General features: G+C 40.7%; 1 protein-coding gene across 3 annotated transcripts in view; it reads right to left on the bottom strand.

Moving 5' to 3' along the window:
* Positions 1-16,444, bottom strand: part of BEND7 (BEN domain containing 7) — an 80,010-nt gene that overhangs the window by 20,733 nt on the left and 42,833 nt on the right. For all 3 annotated transcript variants that reach the window (XM_046678719.1, XM_046678720.1, XM_046678721.1), the window contains exon 6: positions 15,163-15,388. In XM_046678719.1, coding sequence (XP_046534675.1) covers positions 15,163-15,388 — 226 coding nt within the window. The remainder of the gene's footprint in view (positions 1-15,162; positions 15,389-16,444) is intronic.

Below are 16,444 nucleotides of genomic sequence, written 5' to 3'. Positions count from 1 at the left end.
AAACGATTCTTCCAATGTGCGATGACTTCAGCACACGGTTTACCTCACCTGTCTGTGCTGATTCTTATTAAGCACATTCATGGTGGATGGTATTTTCTGATCCCACACACAATCTGGGGTGCTTCATACCTAGAACCTGACCCCCACTGTGCTCTCATTATAAAAATACCAAGCATTCACTCAAGAAGGATCTACTCAGCACCCACGATGTGCCAGACTATGCCAGGTGAACAAGCGGTCCTTTGTCCTCAAAACTCTTTCACTGAAGTGGCGGGTGAAGGCAAATGAAGTTGAGACCAGTACAAAGGAAAGCTGCTCTGACAGAAGGAAGTCCAGGATACAGAGAGAAGGGTACCTAGCCCATTCCTGGGGTGAGGGGGTAGCTGGGGAAAGCTGTTGGGTAAAGTGATGGCTAAGTTGAAACCCAAGAAAAAAGTGGGGGTTAGATGAAGAGACAGGAAAGAAGATGGAGAATGCTCCAGACTCAGGAAGCACATGTGCAGACCAACGACACACTGTGCAGTTGCCGTGAGACGGGGGTAGGGGAAGAGCAGTTTCAGGTTACCACACTTATAAGCCAACAGAAGGAGGGCTTGGGCCTATGTGGGGGTTAGAACCGAAGCCCCCACATGAAGCTGGGAGCCTCAGAGGCTGCACTGCAGCGTAAAGGATAACTGTCTACCCACCAGCACCGGGAGCCCTGTCTAGTCTTTGGAGGGAGGAAAAGTTTCCTTGGAAAACTCTAAATGCTTGGCCTGGACCTCACCTAAGTTTGGCGCATGAAATTATGCTACCTTGGTAAAAGACATAAGCATCGCTGTTGGTACCTCTGGGCTCAAGACCAACGGGAGTGCAGAACTACTCTGAAGGGAGGATCCCACAACCTGGGTCCCAGCAGATGCTCATGGAAAACAAAGCAAAACACACGCCCACTGCAGATGAGCTCATATTTACAAACAGTGAAACACACGAGGAAACAACACACCACGAGCAAGAGTCAGCCGACCCAAGGAAAAGCAGGATCGGAGCCTGACTAACTCGAGGCAATGGAATGGCAAAATAAGAATGTCTAAAATGATGAGGGACATTAAAGAAGGACTTCAGTCAGTAAGAAAACAACAAGGCTGATTTCAAAAAGAACCAAAAGGAACTTACAGAAATGAAAAATATAGTAACTAAAATTCAAAAATTCAAAGGACAGGCTAATCAATAAATTAATATCACTAGATAGAATAGGGAGATAGATCTGAAGAATGACTCAGAAGGTAGCAGAGAGAGAGGAGGAGATAGAAAATATAACAGACAAAGGAAGAGACATGAAGGACAGAATGAAAAGGTCCAGTAAACACAAACAGATGTTTCAGAGGGAGAGAAGTGAAGGCAAAATGTGAAGAGACAGCAGATGAAAACTTCCAGAATTGGTAAGTCAGGAACTCTGGTTTCAAGAAGCACAACAACCAAGCAGCTCTGTAAAAAGAAATACCTACCTAGACTTACAACGAAGAAAGTGGGAAATCCCAGGTAAGGAGGCCTTAAAAGCAGCTAGAGAGAAAGACAGATTACCTACAAAAGGAGAACAGGTTGACAGACTCACAATGGCAACAAAATATAGAAGACAGGGGAATATTTTCAACCTGCTCTGAAAAAAATCCTCAATCTAGAATAAACTACCCAACTAATAAACTCCACATTATTCAACAGTGAGGGAGAAATGAAGAAGCTGTCAGAACAAAGATTGAAAGAATATATGCACAGACCCTCATTCAGAGAATTACTAAAGGTTGTACTTGAGGAAAAAGAAAACTCAGTGCAGAAGGAAAGAACTGGAGGAGGGAAGAGAAGAAAGGAGGACATGACCTAGAAGATATCAAGAACTATTGCAATGCCAAACTAATGAAAACTGTGTAGTATCGGCCCTGAGGCAGATAAAACATCAAGTGTAAACACGTGAAATGGGAGCTCAGATTACGACAGAAGTGGAATTACTATTCATGCGCAAAAAAAAAGATGGTGTTAAAATGACTGATTACCCACAGAGAAAAACAAAGTAAATCCCTCCCTCACATCTTAGGCAAAAGTAAATTCCGGGTGGATGAAAGATCTGAATATAAAAGATAATTTTTTAAAACTCTGTTGGAAAAAAAGTAAGAGAATACCATTATACCATCAAGGTAGGGAGAATTTCTTAAAACGGGCACCAAAAAAGCACAAGGCATAAAGTAATCTATCTGACTGTTAAGGCTAAACTTTGATATGATAAAAGAGACCATATGCAAAGTTTCTGCAAGTTGGAAGAGAAAATATCTATAATACATATAAAGGACGAAAGAATTCATATAAGTCAATAACAACCACTTAATGGAAAAATAGGAAAAGGATGGAAGTTCACAAAGGAAAACAACCAAATGGTAATAAATATGAAATGATGCTCATCCTCATGGATTATCAGGGAACCACCACTGAGGTGCCATTTGAGACAGATCAGGCTGGTAGAAATTAAAGTTTGTTCACACCAGATGTTGGCAAGGACAAGGAAAAACAGGATTTCTTATATATTGCTGGTGGGTGTTTAAATGATATTGGCCACCTTAGAGAACCACTTGGCAGTGTTTCTATCCTGTGCCTCAGTTCCACTCCCTGGTGCATGCCTTAGAGAAACTCACACACAAGCCCCAGGAAACCCAAAGACAGCTGCTGCCATGGGGAATCACGAAACAGACCCACCCTAACTGTCTCTTAATAAAAGACTGGAGAGAGAAATTGCTTTATTTATGTTGTGGTTAGCAGTTAAAATGAATAAACAAGATTTATAACGTATTGATATGGATCAATCTTGAATAAAAGGACAAAAAGTTGCAAAAGTACATGAGGCTGTATGTAGATGTGTAAATTCACAAAACAATAGCGTGACTTATGGACACACAGTTAAGCAGTAAAATAGAAAAACATGAATGGGAAAGATTCACACCAACTTCAGGTTACTCTGGAGCAGGAGGGAGAAAGAGAAACAGAAAGGGAATGGAAGGTGGCAGAACATTCTGATTCCTAAAAAAAGAAAAAAGAAGTGAGGGCTATGAAGTAAATATAACATCTGACTTAAATCTCAGTGGTAAAGCAGAGAGAAAACAAATCTTGGGAGAATGTCTACAACACAAGATGAGGAGGACTACTCTCATTTCTACTTCTAACCTGAAGACTAACGCTAACAGGGACAAATGCCATTCTTCAGTCGTTCTATGAACAAATCAGAAAATTTTTCCTAAGATGATGCTGTGAAAATGTCAATACTGACCAGATGTCAAGGATATTCCTTACGTGCACTCTCTCGGGATAAAAACCAGAAGCTATCTTTAAAGGGGAGCTAGGAGAGGATTTGATGATTTGCCTGCTGGGAGTAACAGGGTGAAGACACGAGTCCACCAGCCTTCAGGTCACAGCTGAAATGTGACCTTCTCAGGCAAGGCCCCCCGAGGTCGTTAACCAGCGGTTCTTAAATAGCAACATGTAGTGATCATCTAAACTATAAACTCAACAAGGGCAGAGATCAAGACTCTCTTGTCCATCGCTGCACATAATAGGCAGCAGAAACATATGGTTTGTGAAAGAAAAATCTCAGAAACTTCTTTTCTCTGGTCTGTGACTTGACTTGAAGGAAGTGAAAGGAGAATTTCTTCAGTAAACGGCCATAGATCTTGAAATATACTGAGCCTTGAAGTTCGTTTCAGATTTAACCATAAGACTTAGCACATAGTTCATCAACTAATGCACCTAAAAATGAAATCTTTAAATGAAAAGTTGAGGAAATAGAGTAATGCAAACAAGAATGTATTTATTGATGAAACCAGAATATCCTACTGAATTATGTACAGACGGGACTGCAGGGCAGTCAGCCGGTCAAGTCGGGTGAAAGCTGACCAGAAGGACCACTGAACACTTCACCCTTTAGTGCTGATCCTTGAATGCGGCTGTGACCTTCCGTTGGTTGTTGTAATGAAAAGGGCCCTAGATATCCACAAAATTGATTCCCCGTCAGATTTAATTCTACAGGTTTACTTCAGAGAATATGGCCGAAAATTACTGAACCATACACATTTCTGAACTGGAAGAGACTAAAAATTAGCCGAGCCACGCCTCTTTTTTCAAGAGAAGGTAATGTTTCAAGACCTTAAACGGCAGAGTCAGGAGAAAATCTACATCCCACAATGCTCCTTTCATTATCCCCAAACTGGTGGGACTTTGAGGTTTGAACAATATCGTTTAATCACAGCGATTCTCAAAGATTTGAGGCCAGAGTAGTCTGGAGGAAAAGAACAATATCCCTTGTCTTCCTTTATTCAGTTTTTGCTACAATGGCCTCTCTGTCTAAAAGAAAGTGCCTATAGTGGTTTCTCAAATTAGACAAAGTTAATTTTAATTTACTTCAATTTAAGAAAGCCCTCAGCAGAGCTCATTGATAATATGGTTAGTGGGAAATATGATTAACACTATCTTTTGGCTGGCTGTGCTACAACACGTTTGTTTAACATGTTTGGTATATTTCAAGGGAATAAATTATATCTGCTCATTATTAACATCTGGGTCATAACAAGCTTTGATGTAATGGTATTTTACTGTCTAGCCGTTTTTTGGCAAAGAGAAATGTTTCAAACTCATAGATTTGTAGAAATGCTACTTGGAAGGCATCTTGGAAATAGTATAACTCATTCAGTTTGCAGATCAGGAACTGACGCTCAAATGAAACAAAATTTGAAGGATCGAGAATCATCAGCTCCAACAGCTAGGCAAGTGGCACAAAACGGCACGTACACTAACGATGCTCCCTTTGCCCAGGCACTGCTTCGCAGCATGCTTCTATGTTTGTCTGGTCTTTCTATAAATGAATGGGGAGAAAGTTCTGAGTTTTTCTCTCAGTTTTTAAAGCTAGGGTTTCTTAGCATATGAACTCCTGAAGTCATTCCATGAGGGATTGAGTTTACCCACTAGCCAGTGAGTCTGGAAGTAATACCCACAGTACCAGAACAAATTACGACACATTTAGGAAGTTCAGGTACCATTCCGTGCCTCACAACCACTCCAACTCAGAGACGGCCAAGTTGGAAGAGCAAGAGCGATGAACTAGAAGAGCAATGGTGGTGACGGGGGTCTCGCCTATGAGATGAGGTCATCAGATCGATACATTTATCCCATGCCTGCTGCCATATACTCGTGGCTGCTGCGTAGTGGACATTAGGTTGAAGGTGCTGGGCATTAGAACAGGGCCGATACCTCAGAGCTAGGATTTTATTTTCTGTTCTTTTTAAATGGTGGCAACTCCCTTCTGATTGAGATTAGCTTTGGAAAATATTGGGCTCACGTTTTGACACTGACAATAAAAAGTTCTCAAAATTTTCTTTGATACTCTCTCTTTGAGGCACCAAGTTGCCATGATGATGAATGCTAAAAAAACACATGGATGGATAAGTATACTGATGTATTAAGAAGTCTCGAGATGGTAGAAACAGGAAATGGCCCATTTAACCCATTTATGGATTCCACTATTGGAATCTTTATTAATTAACATTAAGTCATTATTTAAATTAAAATCTCACAATAAAGTTATTATACTTCACCTTTTGAAGGTATTATTCTCTGGTATGAATGAAGTGTGACAAACTACACCTTCCATATTGTATATTGTGGAGGTTGCTCTTTGATCTTTAGTGATAATCAATGCTCTCAGAGCCCCCACTGAATACAGATTGGGTTTCGTATTTGGGATCACTTCCATGTTTTCAGTTGGCAAGACTTCTATCATCCTTGATTGCTGTGCACCACCTGATCTGTCTGTCGCTGTTGTTTCTTCTAATCTTCAAACTTACATTGAATTTCAGCCTTCTTGAATTTCAGCTGCCCTCTTCCAACTTGTCATGGAGGAGTTGTATACTTATCTTGTTATTCATCCCCTGCACACATCTGTGTTTTTAAGAACTGATCTTTTTCAGCGAAGACAAACTGACTGCCTGATTCCCTCCATTCCTCTTTCCTTCCTTTCTGTATTTATCGATCATTAGTATGTGAGCAGCACTGTTTCACGTGCCAAGGAATATGCAAAGCAAATGTAGACGGTGGTCTCTGCCCTACAGGGGCATGCAGTCTTGTTGAGAAGACAAGAGGTTCAAACAGGATGACCAAATATCCTGATTCCCCAGGACAGTTCAAGACACTTGTTTTCCCAGTGAAATTATTAACAGCACCATTTTTAGTCTCAAGAGTGTCCCAGTTTGGGCAATAAATGACATAGTCATCCTCCGTATACACCATGAGTAGCAAGGCAAGGGGTTAAGAGGTATTGTTCCATGCAAGAAAGGTAATAATATATCCCATAGGAATTTAGAGAAAGGGGAAGCCAACATGGGCTACGGCCTGTGGAGAAAGTCTCCTGGCAGAGGTGATGAGACTTGGGCTGGACCATGAAGAATGAGTTGGACTTGTCTGCAAAGAGAGAAGAGCATGGTAGCCCTAAGGAACACAGCATGACTCGAAGGCCAGAACGAGTCTGAGATGCTTGAGGGATAGTGTCAACGCTGGGTTGCTCACCTGGCAGGAGCCCTGGGAAATGTGGCTGACAGGAGAGAGAAATCAAGTTGTGGGGAGTCTGGAAAAGGCCAGGGTTTGGACTTGATTTAACGGGCAAAGAGGAATTAGGTAGGATAACGTCATGAAATTTTGTTTTACAGGTGTTCCCTGGCTGTTAGAATACAGTATGAAGTGGAGGGGGAAAACAAGGTCAGGGATATTTAAAGAGTTTTTTATGATGATGGATATTAACTAGACCAATTGTGGTGATCACTTCACAATAGATACAAATATTCAATCATTATGTTGTACACCTGAAACTAATCGTTACATGCCAATTATATCTCAGAAAAAAAAGAAATGAAAACAGTTTTTTGTAGAACATCAAGGACAAGGGGCTGCAGGGCTGCACTAGAAGCTGAAGCATCTGAGAAGCTGAAGAGCAATGAAGGAGAGAGGAAGGACGAAAAGAATAGATAGGACCTTGCTACGAGGTGGGATTAGTGGCAAGGCAACAAAAAGGCAATTGAAGGAGATTCTGAGTTTTCAAACTTGAAAAGTAGGAGAATGCTGATGCCTCTGTCAAAAATAATGTGGTTGCAAGAAGGTGTTAGTGTTGGAAGCCCCATGCCACCTTTCAGGTGGTAGGCTGCGTGGGTAACAAGGACCACACCCGCCTCTTTAGAAAGAAGCCAGGACAGGTCCTGAGCCCTGCGATTAGTCTGAAATGTTCGGTATGTCACAGTCCTTACTGTCAACTGTCTCATTTGTTCCTGGCTTCTGTCCACATTTCTAACTAGGATTTGCCCCCACTTAGTTGTGGCTGGCTATAAGCTGATTCAAAATGGTGCATGTGGTGATGAAGAGGTGTGGGGAGGGAGGTCCTGAAAATAACCAATACTGGATTTACTCTGTGGTCAAAGGGATAGAGTTGATGAGGGGATGCTAAGGTTCTGAGAAATACCAGGAGCTGACCATGGAGAGGTGTCAAAATCTAACCAAGAGCCAGAGGCAAGAAAGGAGAACCTGGAAACACAGTCAATGCAACAGAAGACTTGACCGAAGGGAGCAGTCATGGGAAGACCTGATTAATTCCAAGAGGCAGCATCTCTCTCTTCTCAGGGTGCTTTTAACAGGACACATGCAGCCACGCTTTCTCTGATACAAAGATGTCTTAAAGGCAGCCACAACTGACGACAGCTTGCAGTTCGATTTTAAATGAAGGGCTGTCAATTTTTAAGGGGTTTTCTTAGTGGAAGCTGACGCATATCCCTATTTCACCGTGGGCTTACTGTCAGTCCATGGTACTGTAGTGACTACAAATATCCCATGATCATTTGCATATGCATCTTTAGGGTAGAAATATAAGCAAATTTAAATTCTTGAGTCTCTCAGATTTTTGATGCATACCTTGTGTGAGATCATCAATAACTGTTTATGGAACTGAACTGACAACATTTGCCAGATTACTGGCACCAACTGTAGGAGAAAAGCTATGAGAAATATAATTTGACCAATTCGGGACATATTATACAATTCTGCTTCCCTACAATGGGAAAGAAAATAGGAAATATGTGGCATTACCTCGAGATGCTCGTGAGCATCTCAGATCAGCCAAACAATTCAGGGATTGAAAGAAAAAGGAGATGGGCTGTGCAGAAAACACTGCTTTCTATTTTCAGGGCACTGTGCAAACCAGAAAGGTGTCCCTTCTTCAGGACATGTTACCTGCATCTGCCAGAAAAATGTTATCATAAATGCACACATCGACAATGTCAACAAGGAAAGGGTGCCCATAATTTTGTGCAATGCACCGTCATGCTGTAATGGCCCTGGTTTGCTACAGAAACTTATCTCTTTTGACGGGAGGCTGTTTTTGTCAACCCTAACAGCGGTGTTAAAACGCAGGATTTTTAAGAATTCAGTAACTGGGAATTAGAGTTGAATCCTGGCAAGTTAACCCACAACTGCTTCCTGTCCATTACGTGATAGACTGAAGAAAGATCAATAAAGCCACAGCATTCTTAACAAATTTCTCCACATTTCCATTTGCTCCTTATGTGGCAAACAGATGGAGCTATAATTTTGAGGAAGACGAGATTCCTTTTTCGAGCTTCTGGAAGACCAGTGACAAAGCAGGGACAGTCTTTAGACTTGCTGTGGCCCCAGCTCCGGGATTCTGACTCACTAGGTCTGGGATGGGCCCGAGGCGGCTTTAAGAAGCAAAGCTCTGGTTGAAAACCCCTGAGGGTAAAGAATATTGGAGTCCATTTCATTGGCATTTTATTCATGAAGTAAAACACTTGAAGGTGAACAGGTTGGTGAGGACTCAAGGCCTACCATTCAGAATAGAATTTTAAAAGTTCTGGAGGCAAAAGGCTTTCAGCCAATGTTTTATTTAATGTAAGCTTCATTAGACTTGTTCTGTGGTTCACCTTTCCCATTCTCTTTGCATTTGATATACTTTCCTCCTTCAAGGTCTAGGTTAGATGTCACCTGTTCCGCGAGGCCTTCTCTTACAGGGATTTCAACCCTCTGTGCTTTCTCCCTCCATTCAGTATGGACACTTGACGTTGATGTATGCCATCCCGGAGTACAGCTATGGGTCATGGCTCACTGCTTACAGATCTGCAGCTCCACTCCACTGCACATTCCTTCAGGTCAGGGCCCGTGCCTGACTCGTCTTCATGTCACCAGTTCCTGGCTCACATTGGGTGGGCAAGAAACGCGAGGATTATTAACAGAAATTTCATGCCTGTTTGTGATTTCTAAGTTTGCGAGGTCAATGAAAATACTGCAAATGTTTCGCTGTTCTCCTGACTTATTCTGTAGTGGAAAAGCAGCCAAGACCATGTCTTCTTTATCACACTGTTTGGTGAAGAAGTTGGCTGAGCAAATGCTTCAAATATGCAGTCAAGGGGACTGGCTGAGAGCCTGCTGAGAATGGAGACTACATTTTCTTCAAGACTGTAATGACGATGTCATATGAAAACTACGCATCTGTTTACTGACCCGAACGTCAGAGTTGTGCTGAAGTCTGGAAACGCCTTTTTTCCACCTGGTAAACTAGGCGGTTATTCAGTAAAGTCCTGGTGAGGAGTTACAGGCACGTCTGAAACCAGGGCCCTTGTGTGACACAGCAGAAAAAAATCATTTCAAGCCCCAGAGGCGCAGAGGATGAGAGAAGCTGACACATGCCATCTTCTCCTTTGTTCCCAGAGAGGCGTAGGGCAGTCTTCAGAAAATGGGGTGCTCTTAAGGAACAGAGGGAAGAGACAGTCCCACAGGGGGACTGTCGTATGCTGCCGACATAGATCACGACTCGTGAGAATCAGAGCTGGGACGGCCCTGCTTCTCCAAGGTGGCCTGAAATCAACCTGCGTCAGTCACCTGCAGCTGCTGCTCACATTTCAGATTCCTGTGACTACCCTTCACCTAGTGAATCAGTCTCTGAGCACAGGACTCAGAAAGCTGAGTTTTGAATCAATACCTCCGATAATTCTGAGGGAGAGGAAAATCTGAGAACCGCTATGGGAGGGGTTGAAACACAGGGCTCTTACACGCAGAAAGGCCAAGATCCACCATCACCTGTCCCCGGGCCTCCACAAAAAGCGGGAAAATACAAACAACTACAACCACGAGGAAACAGCGACAAACAGCGCTGAGAGACAAGCTATGAATCTGGTGTAATTATAGAGTTGTTACGTACTATTTTGTTGTTATATATTATGCAGTCCTATCCTGTTTTATGCTGATCTGATATGTAAAAATATGAACAGATAAATTAACAAATGATTATTCATCTTCCAAAAGGATTCTTGAATTAAAGCATTCATCAATTGGTTCCAATTGCCCAACACTTCAACTAGAATTTAATTTACATACAACTTGGAAAGACCACTTGGATGTGGTGACTTCCGAGGTCTTTCTTTGCGGCTCTGTCTGCTGGAAGAGTCTCAGAAGTGTCTCTCTCCCTAGGGAAGCGATCACACTTCTGTTCTCTTCCCTAGCATGATGGGACCGAGTCTCGCTGTCTTCAAAGGAAGATCTACCCTTGATGCCAGTAAATAAACTGAGGGAGAGCCATGTTGTACCCAGAAATTCACTTCAAATATGCTTTGCATACACAACAAACGACTGGTGTCTTTAAATAGTATGGCCGCCTTCCTAGTGGAATTTATAAAGAATCCAAAATGCTAAATTTTAAGATCGAAAATTTAAATTTGGGATACCTATCTTTCTTTTCAAATACTCCTCACAGAAGGAATGAAGTATGCTGGATGATGGATTTGCAGTCAGAGAGGCCTGGGGTTAAATAATGGCTCTATCACTTACTAGCTGTTTAAGTAAGATTACTTAATTTCTTATAGCCTCAATTTTCTCTCCTGTAAATGGAAGTAAGATCATCCACACTGTAGGGTAGTCACATCCAAGCTGATGTTTCAGCCTTGTTCTTACAGGGAGTTCTGTGAACACACAGAAGTTACTATCAAGAAATAAACAATAAATGAGATGTAAATTCCACCCCTAACCATATTAATTAAGTCTACGTGAGATCGCATAGAAAACAGCTATTCACTTTTCTTGATTAAATCCCAAGGAAATGAATGATGATGTACAACCAAAACGGAAAATAAAGATATTCTAAGATGACAAATCTAGACCCTATAAGTTTCTAGACTTGCTGGAGTAAAATGAGAGGTTTTGGTGGTCAGCTCAGCAGAGCCAATGAAAGGGTGATGTCAAATGCAGCCAGGCTTTCTATCTTGTAAGAAGCACAGTTAAGGTTCTGGAGTACCACCAACGAACCAAGGATGTCCTGATCCCTGGTGGCTACCTTGGCAGACCCTCAGTGCTGAGTGCTCCCCAGGAGAGCAGCTGTCTGTGTCGCATGCCTGTGCTGCATGCAGTAAACGAAGAGTGGTTGACCACTCCTTTCACTGGACAAGCAGACGTACTCTCCTTTGAAGGCAAAGGGATTCAAGGACCTAGGAGAGTTTGATAGTAATGAAACTTTCTCAACGAATCACTACGAAACTGAATGAAAAAGGACAACGCAGGTTCTAAAAACTGCTTGACCGCAACTCGATTTTCTGAAGAGCATTCAGAGATCCAATGATGAGATCAATATTTAGATAACTCTGAGTCAAACTGCATGGTCTCCTGGTGCACGGAATCAAGAATCAGACGGTCTTCAGCAGGTACAGTGTCAAGTGAGGAGGGCAAACCCGGGCACCGACCTCCACTCTGCATTCTGACTGTAAAATCAATTCTGAATTAAATCCAAGATACTAACTATCCTAGCACTAAAACCTAAGACTCTACTTAATAAGACCAGAAGTTTCTTCTCCCCGATCTCAAAGTGCTCAGGTGTTTCTAATTACAGATCCTTTCATCGTCAATACCTAGGGTCACACCTATAAATGGATTTTTAATGAATTACCAATAAGTGTTAGCCACCATCAAGCAGATGAGAATATGTGAAAACTGTGATCTCTAGAAAGAGGCTTATATTTTATTTTCAAGATACTGTCACGGGGAATATTAATTATCACTACAAAGAGCTTTGTTAATAATCCCACAATAAACTTTTCTTTTTCGGTCCATTTCTGTTCCTATTTATAAGCTTTTCATAGGTTTTCATTTATGTTTTCCCCCATTGTTGTCTTAACCAACCGTGTCAATCTGAAACAAAATCCAGCTCCCAGTGTTATTTTTACTTCTAAGATTTTACAAAATCGCCCAGTCTTTGTACATTTCGAGGTTGCAGAACTTTTCAAATTAATACTATAGTGGTGCATGGACCCACAAAAGACAGAGGAAGAAAGCCTGAATATTTAATATTGGTAAAATCTTTTCCAAGTATGTGGTAGACAGCAGTAGTAACACAAGCAGCCTTGCCACTATCCGATCACTTTCCTGGATTATTTAAGATTCAAAAGACTTGGGTTAGGGAAATAAATTTCTTTTTCATCTCTACCAACAGTAAGCAAAACTGGATATATTTATTCTATAAGCCCTTCCGTTAACAGCTACTTCTAATAATCACTTTATATTGCACTATGCGCGTTAATAAACTTTTAGCAAGTGACGAAATGTATGTAAAGGAAAAAAGTATTAGGGATTTAAGAGAATTGTATTCAAATTTATATTCAGTTTTGGTTTCCATTTTTTAGCTTTAAGTGGCATTTAGTTAATTGGTAGAAATTTACAACGTTTTGGTGCCAATCATTCCAAATTAGTTATGAGAAGACTTGAGGATGGAAGTTTAGCTCTAGACCCATTAAGGCCAAAGTCAAGATGAAAAATAAAAACCTACATTTATTCATTCACCTACTGTGTATTTATGAAAACTCTACTATACATGTATACAAATCTCTCAGTGAAGTGCAACAGGCAATAGAAAATATTTAAGACAAAGCCTGTCCTCAGGTGCTTACAAGAAATTATCAGAATAAATCAAGTAAGAGTGTTGGCTGGCCAGTATGAACAGAATGTTCTTCTAAGAGAGACAAACTTGATGCCACATTCATACTTTGAATAAAGATTGTAGGAATGTACACAGTCACCTCTGAAGAGTGGGATTATGGAGGCCTTTCAGCTTTCTATATTTTTTATAAGGTCTGGATTTTTTACAAGCATGTATTATTTTTGTAATCAGGAAAAAAATCGAAATAAAAATATGTCTATGAATAAACACTAAAGGACACAAGTGAATGTACAATATTTGTTGACTTAGGTTGTTGCTGGCTTATGGGTGGATTTCTGTCTGCTTTAAGGTTATTTTGTTGTTCTAAAATAATTTTAATGCCAGATTTAGTTCAACAATAAAAGAAGTGCCTGGAAAATTTAAGTTCTTTGATTTGAATAGTCTGCTTTATTATGTATTAGGAGCAGAAGCCTCAGTGCCATATTTATTTTTAGCTAACGAGTAGGGCCATGAAGGAAATTAAGCATGTTCTCTATTTCAGTTTGTAATACACTTTCTCTGGATATTGTAGGATATCCAGTCTAGATCGAAAATGGTAGAATTAACCTGTGTCAGTTTACTTGTAATGATATATTTAATTATCATCTATTATTAGGGTAACTCTCCTACTATCATTAAAATGGAACATGGTCATTTACGGTTCCCCAATTTCCAAACACTTTCATAACTTTAATATACTGTCTTGAAAAAAAGAAAATTAAGACAATTCCTGGCTACATTTCAGTGTGTTTAAAAGCTTCAGAGACGAAAAGCATCATAAGCCTTGACCCTCATGTTTCCAGAAGGCCCCAGCCATATTAAATCGAAATGAGACCCTTCTTCACTTCAGCAAGTCCTAGTTACATCATTGACCATTTTTCAAATTCTGTAATCTTGTTTTTAGTGTCGCTGCAGGCTGGATCATTCTTTTCAGAAATGGCACAGTTGTGATATCTCTGTAGCTTTTCTTATTTAATACAACTCAACTGTCACTTTAAGTGAAAAAATTCTGTTGGAGAATGAGAAATTTTCTGTTAATGAAGGCTTATGTCCTTCTGGCCACAAACAAAGGGTGTCTGGTACTTGCTAACTCCATTTAGAAATCACATCATTTTGTAAAGTTAATTGTGGGTTTCCAAGTGTCCTTTAAGCACTCTTAAATTCATTTACTATTCTGCAAGATAATGGGGACTATGGGTGGGGAAGGCCCTCTGGTCCAGCCCCAGTCCACAAGCAAACACCGCAGGAAGTGAGGCAGCGAAGAACATCCTTATGAGCGGTTCTAGTGTAAAGGCCTCATCCAAAATTTCGTTTCCACGGTAGTTGTGTTTATGTTTGAGAACCATTTACACTCTTTTTCAAAATAACATTTAAATACTCCTATTATCTAAAATTACATTTTATCAGAGTCCTAAATAGGGGCATTTTAAAATTAAGAAATAGGGCTAGGATGTGGAACTGGACACACATGAGGATCCACTCCTACATGCAAGTGCATGGCTGACATAGTGCAGCCGAGTTCAGACACAAGCCCACAGGCGTTAAGGGGGAGAGACCCATGGTCTTCTTTGCATGTAACGGGCATGACTCCATGTCACAAAACCAGAGAGCAGGTGGGCCAGCACTGTGTGGGGATGCACAGGATTTGGCTTCCCACGGGGGTGACTTACATTTAAAACGTCTGTAGAAGCAAGGTCCTGGGAAAGCCACCTCTGAACTTTGGAGAGAACTGTTTTACTTTATTTTCAAAAAAGCATCATAGCTCTATTTTTATTTACAACTAAAACTTTAAGTAGAAATCATGTTTTGGTGAAATTCTTAGTTAGAAATTACTGAGAGGAAAAATACCTTCGTTTTTAAAGTCAATTAAGAAAAAAGTTCTTTTTGGTTCTGCAGCAGATCAAACTGGCTCTTAAATTATGATTTTAACAAATTAACATCACCTTGAAATACCAAATTCTAGTGGTATTTGGGGTGGTGAGTTACAGAGCTCACACCCAAAAGCCATGCCAGTGGGTAAGTTACCAATGGCAAATTAAACTAGCCTCTAGTTAGTTTACTACGATTCCAGCTGCATCTTTATGGAATGAAGGCAAAGCTTAACAAAGAACCCGTAAAACGAAATGATGCAGACCAACCTTTTATTGCACCCACAATATTTTGGTCTAGTCCTTTCCGGTTGTCATTGAGTCCTCTTTTCCTCTTCCCATTGGGTAAGGAGTTAGCCAAAGTCTTGTCATCAAAAAATGCACACACCAGTTTTCTAAACAGAAGGCTTCCTGAGCGAGTGTAGTTTGACAATATAGAGTCCAGCTGAGATTTAGGCATAAACACATCAAAGCCTTCAGCAAGTTGCACTTCTGGCTACCAAAAGAAGACAAATATTTCATTAAAAGCAAGATTTGAAGCATTTGACTTTGGGCATATGTGCAACCAAAAAACATCACTGGCTATTGCAATGTCCATATCCTGCAAACTACATTCCCGGCTTTGTGTGCCAGTATTTGCAATTTACAAAACCAGTTACTAGTTATAATTCACAGAACAAGACGTTCTGATTCCAGTATTAAGTCTTGTTAAAAGCAACAGAAAGGAGCATCCTGAAAAAGTATTCTTGTCCTTAGAAACAGTCGAGAGAAAGCTGGATAATCACACAATTAGATAACTCTAGAGCTACACGGGACTTGAGGCTTCTGGGTGAAACACCTTCATTTTTTATATGAAGGAACTCAGGCCCAAAGAGATAACAAAAATGACTTGCAAAAACAATTTAAATGTACTCAGCGCACTACAGTTTACAGGTCACTCTCTCCTACATTAAATGCTTTAATTTCATTTGTGGAAGGACACCAATTTGGGGCTACCCCACAGGCCCCATACTCTTTGTACTAGGCCAGTAGTTTTTAGTTGTGGAACTGGATTTATTTTTCTCCAATGAAAACATATGTCAACTAATATATATAATAAATAAAAAGGATGAGCAGGTGTCCCAGGCAGTTTAAATCGACCCCTGACCTCTCCTTTTGGGAGGAAAATCTAAAGCTCTATCCCAGAGCATCTTTGGAAAACCAACGCACTGGTCACACTGCTTCCCTGCCAGCGATTTCCTGCCTGGGATACTGGATCAGAAGACCTAGAAGGTGCCTTTCAACTTAGACTCTACACATAGGCTCAAACATGAATAATACCTTCTCTATCAGCACGCCATGGATGTTTATATCTTGCCTTCTCATCTTTCAACCCAGCTCACATCATTTCCTTTTCAAAGCCTTTCCTAGGTCCTTTCTTCCCAAGGAGGAGGCCGTGCGCCCTGTGTCACTGCTATTGATTTGACACACGTATATGACTGTGTTTATTATACTGTATTATAATTATTTATTAGATTGTGACACTTCTTGATGCGTGGAACTCAGACTTTGT

Source organism: Equus quagga, chromosome 12 (genome assembly GCF_021613505.1).
Source record: "Equus quagga isolate Etosha38 chromosome 12, UCLA_HA_Equagga_1.0, whole genome shotgun sequence".
Classification (NCBI taxonomy): domain Eukaryota; kingdom Metazoa; phylum Chordata; class Mammalia; order Perissodactyla; family Equidae; genus Equus; species Equus quagga.
Note: the sequence above shows the minus strand (reverse complement) of the source record. Positions and strands in the feature narration are given on the sequence as shown.